An 11,046-nucleotide genomic window follows, 5' to 3' on the forward strand; every position below is an offset into this window, starting at 1 on the left:
TTATTAATGAAGCCAGAGGAGGGATCCTTTCATCTTCATCCCCGGTATATAAGTGTTGTTCTGCGAATTTCTTATCTGCCATGCCCAACTTAAAACTTCCTCTACCCACTAAATTAGACTTAGTCTTTAGTGCTACAAAATAGGGTAGTTCACCGGCCTCTAAAACTTTCCCCTATCTCATCGCCGTATCACAATATTTTGCTATATGACCCATTATTCCACAACCAAAGCAGAAATTCGACAAAGATTCATATTTAAACGGTAGCCAAACTTTTCTTGTGGTCCTTATAGCAATGAAAATACCCCTTCGAAGAGGTTTTCTAGCATCTAGTAGAATTTGAATTCTGTAAAGTTCTTCCTTTATATCTGATCGCAAGATTCCTCCAAATGTTGAACCTATGGCATGCGTTAGGTCTTTCTTCTCACATTTCGGAGGGCACGAACTTATTCTTAGCCAAAACGGGGAGCAGATTAGTTTAATCTTACTCCGTTCTATTGCTTCTATCAATTTTTCGAAAATAATTAATTCTTTTCTGAATAACCACGATCTGCCATTCATGATTGCCTCCATATCGTCTTCATTCTCAAAAGAGATCTGGAACAAATTCTACCCAGCTGTATGAATTTCAAATTTTTCTTTTTTTTTTTTTAAAATACTTCTGACTTGCACACGAAAACCATCTGGATTATAAGATTTTTTCGTCCATACCGAACATAAAAGAGAAAAACTGCTCTTCGATGTGATCAAAGAGCTCTTAACCGACAATTGAATTAATTCTTCTGCTAGAAGAGAGACCTCTTCTCCTGCCATAAAGGCCAAAGGTCACTACCCCACTCCACCCCAACCACAGCTGCCCCTGTTTCTTTAGAGAACTAAGAGAGAGCACTCTTGACCTAAAATTACTAAATATTATTTATTTATTTCTTTTTAGTTACCTACAAATGTTGAAAAATTTATTAAAGCAGAATACACTTTGTTTTTGAATAAACTTTTTTGTTCGATGGTTTTAAGGCTTTTGAAATTTAATCTTAATTATTTTTTTAAAAAATCAATGTTAATCGGCCAGGATTATTTTTTAATAAAAATATAGTTTTTATAAATTTTTTAATAAATTTTGTTTATAATTTTTATTATTTTTAAAATAATTTTTAAAATTTTGAAAGGATTTAATTGATTTTTTAATTTGTTACTATTAATTTCAAAATTTCTTAATTTGCTTTCAATAAAAGATTAAGAGTCAAATTGAATAAATGTATAATTGTTGACTACTAAATTTGTTATTATACTTTATATATAAAACACTAAAACAAACTTTTAAGGTGCAATTTTAATGGAGGTGGTTGTTTTGTTCACTTATTGAATATATAATAATCAATTTGCCCATTTTTTAATAAAATGACTAAAATGAAATCTAGGGTATAGTACAAAGGATTTTGTGAATGTCACCATTCAACAAAAACCTCATTTACTATTTATAGCAATTTATTATTTCTATTAATTTTTATAAATATATTTGTTACACAAATTTTTTTGTTGCTCACATTGTGAATTAGAGGTGTGCATGGGCTGGGCTGGGCTGGGTTCGGGCCGGGCCCATAAAAAAATTTAGGCCCGCTTCCAAGGCCCGGGAAAAAATTGATAGGCCCGAATATTTTTTTTACTTTTTTTATAAAATAAAAAAATTTAAAAAATAATAATTCAAATACATTTAAAACATAAAAATAAATATTAAAACAAATAAAAAACAAGACAAACAATTCTTAAAATAATACATAAATTAAAAATACAATAAAAAGTAGTTATATTGAAATTGAAACAAATTAGAATTAAAATAATAACCAAATTAATAACAAAACAAAAGTTTTACAATATCAAAATAATATTAAAAACGACAACATATAACATAATAAATAGTTATAAAAGAACAATAAAACACGACAAAAAGTAGCAGTAAAATAGCACAAAAACAGCATCAAAACAACACCAAAATACCATCAAAACAGCACAAAAATACCATCAAAATAGCACCAAAACAACACCCAAACAATAACAAAACAGCACAAAAAACAGCATCACCAACAACACCAAAAACCTGCAAAATATAATCAACCAACCAAAATATTTATACATTAACCAAATAACGTATTTAATTTTATAACAAAATATAATTGTAAGCTAAATTAAATTGTCAACAATTAGAAATGAAGGTAACCTAAAAAGCAATCGAAGAAACATCGTCCTCATCGTCCTCGTTGTCCTCATCGTCCTCATCGTTCTTGCAACCAATTTCTAACATGAAATAAGAATAAATAATTAGATAATCAAATTGATAAAAAAGCAATATAAAATTACAACAATAAAACGAGAATAATAATTACCTGTTGAAAATCCCTTAGCTCGCATCCAATCATCCAAGCAAACAACGGCTTGAACCGTTTTTGGCTTAAGTGAACTCCTCAAAGGTGTGATAACTTTCTTAACCATACTAAAAGCCGATTCGGAAGCTACAGTTGATATTGGAATTGCCAAAAGATCACGAGCCAATAATGAAAGCTTATTATACCGAACTGGACTTTTACTCCAATAATCCAAAACATCTATTTGACTATTCAACTCAAGCTCCGGGTCTTCCAAATAAATGTCCAACTGTGACTTTTCACTCCTAGTGCTAGATTCATTTAAATATCGTTTATAATCATCACTCACATCAAAATCTCCTCCAAAATCAACATTATTAACATTGTGTTCACCCAAACTAGAATCAACAGGATTTTTATCCGAAACATTAGAACTCCCAGCCAAAGAGGAAGATGTGGATTTGGATTTCTTAACATACTCGTCAAACAAGAGTCTAAGATTGCTAAGAATGGTTTCAACAAAATCTGAAGCATGAATACCATATATTGTAGTAAAGCAATACTGCACATAATTCAACTTGTAACGAGGATCTAAAATTGCCGCACATGACAATATCAATGAATACTCAGCCCAATATTTATTAAATTTCTCTTGCATTTGCTTAACCATTGGAGTTAAAAATGAATAAGGACCTTTAACTGTATCAAGCAAGACCTTGTGAACCTTCCAAACACCTCTAAAATAAAGATTAGCCATTGGATAATTAGAACCAGAAAAAACACAAGTCACATCATAAAAAACTTTCAAAAATTTGCAAAGAATATCAACATTTCTCTACTCCTCGTTAGAAAGTGCAAATAATTGATAATCTTTATCCCGTTGGCCCCAATAATCTAGTACATCTTTATAGTAAAGAGAAGATTCAAGCATCAAATAAGTAGAATTCCATCTCACACAGACATCTTGACGTAACTTTTTGGTCACATTCAAATGAAAACTTTTGTCGGCCACATCATAAAATCTTTTCCTACGAGTTCCTGACTTTTTTATGTACTTAATTCCATTTCGAATCTTAGCAACAACATCATTAGCAAGTTCCAAACCAGCTTTAACTATAAGATTCAATATATGTGCACAACATCTAACTTAAAAAAAGCACCATCACACAAAATAGCTCGATTCGCACGAAAACGATTTTTAAGACTAGAAACCATAACATCATTATAAGAAGCATTATCCAAAGTGATGCTAAAAATTTTCTTGTCTATACCCCATTGAGATAAACATAAAACAAGTTCATCCGCTATGTTCAAACCATCATACGGAGGAAATAAAGCTCTAAACCTTATGATTCTCTTTTGTAGCTTCCAATTTTCGTCAACCTAATGAGCAGTAATTGAAATATATTCATCATTAGTATGCTCTGAGTTCCAATTATCAGATGTTAGACAAATTAAACCAGGCGCTCTAGCCAACTCTTCTTTAACACGATCTCTCTCTTTTGCATAATACATTAGGACATCCCTAGCAGCTGTATATCTACTTATATTCTTAGAATTAGGACTAGCAATACTCATTATGTATCTAAATTCCAGTTCTTCAACTGTCCTAAATGAATGCATGCCACACACAAGAAAAGTAGAAACAGCTTTACGACACTCATCAGCATCAAACTTGTAGTTTTTTGTAAATGGAACACCTCCTAATGATGGTTGAGTGGCTATGGTGTATTGACTGATGTCTTTATTAACTTTTTTCAAACAGCTATTTAGATGACGTCTTAAATGAGAGGTTCCACTAGAAGATTTAGTAGAGAAGATAGTCTTACAGTGATTACATTGTGCCTTCAATTCATTTTTGTTCTCGCATTCAAGCTTTGTCATTTCATCCCACACCTTTGAAGTGGTAGACTTTTGACGTTTGGCAGCACTTTCATACTCATTAAACCCATCGTCCACATGTATAGAACTGTTCAAACTAGCCATAGTCATAAAAATTCAAGTCCTGAAATCCAAATAAACCAAAAGATTATTAATTTTCATACTAAAAATATCTAATAATTATGATACAATTTATAATTGAGGCCAAATGGCTTCATCTTATTTAAATATCTACCACAAGCCTAACAAAATCAACTATAGTTTGGCAATAAGTAAAAATTCATTGAAACCCCAACCAATTAGTTCAGTCCAACCAAAAAACAGATCAAGAAATTATAAAACACAAAAAAAGAGAGCCTAAAATCAACTAAATCAAAATAATTATAGTAAGAAACACAGATCATCCAATAAAAAATATGAAACACATCTAGCTAATCTCAATCCAAAGTTTAAAAAAAATCGAATTAAGGACACTAACCCAATCAATATATTTACTGAAACCATCACTAACTTTTAAAAAAAATTCCATATATTCGGGGTAAAATTGGTAAAAACAGATCTGATTTTACTATTGTCTATAGGAAATATAGCTTAAGCCCTTTGAAGATGTAATAACAAGTGCGATAGATCGAGGTAAAATAAAAAAAAATTAAAAATGAAAATTATACCAAAAAAATTGCTTATGCTAAAGATCAGAATATTTTATATTCTCTTAAAAATATAAATATTCTTAATTAGATATAATATTTTGAATTATCTTGAAGATAACCCAAAGTTGTCTAATAAAACCCAATATATGTCATGCATCCTCTTGGAAATTAATACTAAACCAGGAGTGTTTGTTTTAAAGACATCAAATAAAATATGGGAAAAAATTTTACATAAAGAGAAAAAGAGAAAGGGGCCCGTGGCAAATTGGCAATTGGCAAACATAAGAATACATTTGTGTGTGTACTGTCCAGTGACTTGAAAGTTGAATAGCATATGTATATATATTTTTTATTTTACTTTCCATTATTCTGTTCTTACTTACTCCAACATTATTACATGGAAAACAAATTTCCAGATTTAGATAAGACCCATTTTTTGTTCATTATTTATTTCATTTGATCTATTTTCCTTCAGTATTTTCACCAAAATAATTATAGTAAGAGATATGGCAGCAGTGAAGAAGAAGTAGAAGAAGCTTACCTTGAAGAAGACAGCAAATGAAGAAGCTGAAAGACTACCGGATCAGCTACCGAGACTGCAATCAAATGAAGAAGCTGAGCTGCGCTGAGCTGCGCTGAGCTTCAGGCTAGTTGGAGGTGGCCGACGGACAACTAGATCGGGGGAGGTGGTGGTGATCGGTGAGCTAGGGATTTGTTTAGAAATGGGAATAAAAAGAGGAAGGCAGCAACAGGACTACAGGAGGAATTAAACGAAAATGAAAAAAAAAACAGTAAAGTTACTTAAACTTAAAAATAAAAAAGGAAAAAAAATATAATATTATATTCAGGCCGGGTCGAGCCCGGGCCAAAAAAATCTTACCTGAGGCCCGGCCCGTTTTTTAAACGGGCCTCGTTTTTTGTCCAAGCCCATTTTTTTGGCCTATATTTTTACCCAAACCCTCCAATTTTTTGGGCAGGCCTTCGGGCCGGGCCGGGCCGCCCGGCCCATGTACACCTCTATTGTGAATGTGCCATAATCAATATTATTTAAGTTTATGATTTGATTGATGCCACTTATCAACTCAATACCAATTCAGAGTGCAAGAATATTAAAAATTTTAAAAAAATTGATAATAGATATTATTATAGAATGTCTTTATCTTTCTATACTTTACATAAAATTTATTAAAAGAAACAATTTAAAAAACACTAAAACATCAATCTTTTTTTTAAGTTTTTTTTTGGTAGAAAATGACAACATTAAGTGATTACATTGGATAAAACCATAATCAAGAGTAAATAGACATGTTGCGATCTCTTCCCAACAAGTTCATGATCGAAGCCAGTGGGGATCTAAATAAACGTATCAAAGAGCTACATGTATCAGCATTTTTAGTCATGTGATTAGCAACACCATTAAAAGTTTTCGGGAATGTCAGATACAAATCTCCCATTTTCGATGCAAAACTTGATGTAACAGCCATAATTCCACTAAACTATTACTAGCTCATCCACCAGACAAAAGTAATTCAACCAACAAAGTATTATCACACTCAACTTCAACTTTCTGAAACCCTTTATCCCAAGCTAAGAAAAATCCTTCCAACATTGCTCTTGTTTCAACTTTAAAGACTGACTAGTTATCGAAACTCATCACATAGCCCTATAACCAATTTGTATTTGAATATCTAAAAACACCCCCAATAGAAACCCTTCGTTCCAAATTCGACAAGCTCCATCTGAATTGAGTTTTATCCAACTTGTTACAAGAGGAGTCCAACTCGAAAGACATCTCATGGTCCCCAAAGATTTCATCTGCACATCCAAACCCCGATAACTACTAGCCCACATGTAGTCGGTATCCATAATAGCCCTTGTATTCCTGTGACTATTAGAGAACACACAGTCATTTCTATTCTTCCGAAGTAGCCAACACAATATTAAAAACAATGTTTGCCACTCCATTTTTTCACAGTGAAGATTAACTTTATCTTGCAAGTTCCAAACTAACCATTCCTTCATTGACAAAGAAAAGAAAATATTATGGGCTTGTCGAGGAACCACTATTCGCCATATAGTCTTAGCAAAAGTGCAATCCCGAAAAGCATGAATCATTGTCTCTAAACTATCAGTAAACAAAGGAAAAAGACCATCCTCTATCATATGCCCACGTCTTCTCTCATTATTTATCAATAATCTATCATGTCATAAAAGCCATAAGAAAAGATGTACTTTTGAGGTGCCGAAATTTTTCGAATCATCTTCCAAATAGCAACATCATCAGAAAATCGACTAAAGAGATTCTTATAAGTCGTAGATGATGAGAAACCATCTTTTTCCATCCATTTCCAAGCCAAGCAATCTTGTCTTACAGCATCAGACTGGGGTATGATTGTTGCGACTGTTGAATAGTGGGGCGTGGAATGAGATTAGTAAGATGATCCCAATCCTAAAGACCATTCTTAGTCACTGAGTCACAAACGCACAATGTGTTATCAAGTTGATCCGATCCTCCAAGAATACTCACAAGGGACCCATCTGCCTAACCCATACATCATTCCAAAAATTCGTCATACGACCATAGCCGATTGACCAAAAAACATTACCCAAAACTTTTGGCCAAACCCGTGTTAATGACTTCCATATAAATGACAGTTACTTCGAGAGATAGAGTTTAAAAGCACCAATTGTACATTATATTTCTTTCTTAACACCCAAACCCATAGAGACTCGGTATTCACAAGCAGACAGTAACCAAACTTTATTAAGAAAATCTTGTTCTGATCACATAAAATTTGCAAACCCAGTCCACCACTATCCAAAGGCCGACAACAATCTTCCTAAGAAAGAAGCGCAATTTTCCTTGTATTATTAGTTGCTCCCCAGGTGAGATTACGAGCAAGCCTCTCAATTTTATTGCTTATAGAAAGAGGCATCCGAACTATAAACATAAAGTAGTTACGAATGGTAAGAAGAACTGATCAAACCAAAGTTATTCATCTTGCTAGCGAAAGTTTCCTCGCATCCCATCCAGACAGTTTTTGCCTAACCTTGATTTCAACAAAGTCAAAGTATGCACAGTGACTCTGTTATGAAACAATAACATGCCAAGGTAACATCAAAGATCTCCACTCGGTTGAATCCCACAGTCTTGCAAATCAACTCAATAACCGAACTAGGAGTATTAGGGGAGAAAAACACCTGCGACTTGGACTTGTTAACCTTCTGCCCATAAAAGTAGCAGAAAGTTTCCAGTATACTACTCACCACAACAGTTTGATCCCTACTAGCTTCACAGAACAACATAAAGTCATCAACAAAGAAAATATGAAACAAAGTGGGCCCTCTTCTTGAGAGGAACAAAGGCTTCCAACTCCCATTCATGGTCGTCTCATCAATAAGGTGCCCAAGCCTCTCTATACAAAGGACAAAAAGATATAGTGATAAAATGTCACCCTGCATTATACCATGTGCGGTTGGAAAGTGTTAGTAAGAGTTCCATTCCATAAAACCTGGAGTGAAGTAGAAGAAACGTAATGCAATATGGCACTAATTACCTGCTTAGGAATTCCTGCCATTAACAAAGTATCTCGTAGGAATTCCAAGCTGATTCTATCATAAGCCTTTTTGAGGTCTATCTTCATGATCATACGACATTTGTTTCCTCAAAAGTTCCTTAAATAGTGCACCACTATAATATTATCGACAATATCTCTGCTTGGATAAAGCATGATTGGTTCTGACTTATCAATTTCACCATCAAAGCTCGCAGTTTGTTAACAATTCTCTTTGTAAGAATCTTATACAATACTAAACACAAGTTTATAAGCCAAAGTTGATTAATTCTCTTCGGACTCGGTGCCTTCGGGATAAGAGCTAGTAACTTTCTGTTCAATTTCGAATCCAACCGCAACCCATCCAAATAGTGTCTAACAAAAGAACACACAGACAATCTCACAATTTCTCATTGAGTCTGAAATAAACTAGCTTGAAACCCATCCACACTGGGGGCCTTTAAAGGAGCCATACTAAACACTACTCTACGTACCTCCTCATCCAAAACCACTGAAACAAGAGCCCTCGTCTCATCACAAGAAAACACAAGAAATTTACCTCAACAAGGGAAAACACCATTAGTCACATAGTTTATGGTATAAAGTTCCTTAAAGAATTGCACCACATGTTGTTTCAACACATCCTTCTCAAAATACTATTCATTATCCACCAGAAGGCCCTTAACTTTATTTTGCTTTCGTCTTGCCAATGTACGAGTATGAAAATATGATGTATTCTATCCCTATATTTTAACCATTATGTTCTGAATTTTTGAAACCATAATAACTCTTCATGAGCTAAAACTTTCTCAATTTCTCATCGCAGTTCGTACTCCCGTCTATGAAGTGATTGAGAGGAGCAAACCTCAAAGACTTTTTGAACCCTTTCCAACTTAGAAATCAACTTTCTTTTGCGAACAAAGATATTCCCGTAAACCTATTTGTTCTATTCCTTAACCAACTATTATTATAAAGATTGAATAATTATAATTACAAGATAAATACAAATATATATTAACCAACTACAATGTTGAATATAACCAATACAATGTACAACAAATGAAAAATTGAAATCAACATAATAAAAAACCAAAAAATTATTATTATTTTATTGTTATAAAATAAAGAGAGATAGAAAGAATAAATAATAAAGAAAATATGAAAGCAATAAAGAATGTGTTTCATTAATCAAAGGGATGATTATAATGCTTTTTCAGATTATCTATTTATAAGCATAAGAAGTATAAAAGAAGTAGAGATCTAATTCTAATAACTATTAGAATTTAAAGTATATCAAAACTTTATCTTGATCATGATAGACATTTAATTAATAAGATATTCATAACACTCCCTTTCGGATATCTATTGGCAGATAGTGTATTACATTAAAACCTTATTAGGAAAAACCCTATAGGATAAAAACCTAATGAAGGAAAAAGAGTACACAATCTTCTATTACAAGCTACCTCGTTAAAAACCTTTCCTAGGAAAACCTAATGGGACATAACCTTAGTTAAAGGAAAAGAGTACAACTTGTTTTTAGACTCCCCCTAATGGCAATATTACATTACATCTTTGAGTCGATGCATTCCAATCTTGTGTAGTAGTCTTTCAAATATTGAAGTTGGTAATGCCTTTGTAAAAAGATCTGCTAAATTATCATTAGAACGAATTTGTTGAACATTTATATCACCTTTTTTCTCAAGATCATGGGTGAAGAATAATTTTGGTGAAATATGTTTCGTTCTGTCACCTTTGATATAACCACCCTTCAATTGAGCTACACATGCTGCATTATCTTCGTATAAGATAGTTGACATCTTTTCCTGTAAAGGAAAATTACATACCTTCTAGATACGTTGGGTCAATAACCTTAGCTAAACACACTCTTGACTTGCCTCATGCATTGCAATTATTTCTGCATGATTTGAAGAAGCGGCAGTTAATATTTTCTTTGTTAAACGTAATGATATGATAGTACCCCCACATATAAATAAATATTCCGTTTGAGATCAACCTTTCTGTATGTGGATCTGATAAATAACCAACATCATCATAGCCAACTAATAGAGATTTTGAATAATTTGAATAAAAATAATCTCATATCAATGATCCTTCTGAGATATCTAATGTCTACGTCTTAGAGAAGAACTAAATCTTTCTAACAAGTTTACAACAAAAGTTATATCAAGTCTTGTGTTGTTTGCAAGATACATCAATGCCATTTATATATGATACCTCAAGACCAAGAAAATCTTCATCATTCTCACAAGAACGAAATTCAATCTAACGACTATACAACCATTGGGGTACTCAATGGATACGCTTTAACCATGTAAAATTTATTTAAGATATTTTCTGTATAAATTGACTGATGGACATAAATTCCATCTTTGAAATGCTCAATTTGCAGGCCAAGACAAAACATTATTTTCCATGATCTTTCATCTCAAATTCTTTCTTTAAATAATTTACTACATTTTGAAGCTCTTCGGGAGTTCCAATAATATTTAGATCATCAGCATAAACAATAATTATCACAAAATCCGATCTAGACCTTTTTATACAAACACATGGAAAAATTGGATCATTTTTATAACATT

General features: G+C 32.7%; 1 protein-coding gene across 1 annotated transcript; it reads right to left on the minus strand.

Annotated features, from left to right (window-relative positions):
* Positions 1 to 2,039: 2,039 nt before the first annotated feature.
* LOC107955644 (uncharacterized) lies at positions 2,040 to 5,634 on the minus strand. Its single transcript, XM_041116538.1, has 5 exons — positions 5,431 to 5,634; positions 4,188 to 4,363; positions 2,380 to 2,505; positions 2,214 to 2,290; positions 2,040 to 2,093 (listed from the first exon to the last, which is right to left on the minus strand). Exons 2-4 carry the CDS (start codon positions 4,348 to 4,350, stop codon positions 2,214 to 2,216), a joined length of 366 nt encoding a protein of 121 aa, XP_040972472.1. The 5' UTR covers positions 4,351 to 4,363; positions 5,431 to 5,634; the 3' UTR covers positions 2,040 to 2,093.
* Between the last annotated feature and the right edge of the window lie 5,412 nt (positions 5,635 to 11,046).

The sequence above is a fragment of the Gossypium hirsutum genome, chromosome A07 (assembly GCF_007990345.1).
Source record: "Gossypium hirsutum isolate 1008001.06 chromosome A07, Gossypium_hirsutum_v2.1, whole genome shotgun sequence".
NCBI classification, from domain to species: domain Eukaryota; kingdom Viridiplantae; phylum Streptophyta; class Magnoliopsida; order Malvales; family Malvaceae; genus Gossypium; species Gossypium hirsutum.

Coding starts and splice junctions, on each gene's coding strand:
- LOC107955644 (XM_041116538.1), bottom strand. CDS start 4,350: ATGACTATGGCTAGTTTGAACAGTTCTATACATGTGGACGATGGGTTT. Junction 2,506..4,187: donor GAAGGCACAATGTAATCACT/GTAAGACTATCT, acceptor TATCAACTGTAG/CTTCCGAATCGGCTTTTAGT. Junction 2,291..2,379: donor AGCTAAGGGATTTTCAACAG/GTAATTATTATT, acceptor ATTTCATGTTAG/AAATTGGTTGCAAGAACGAT.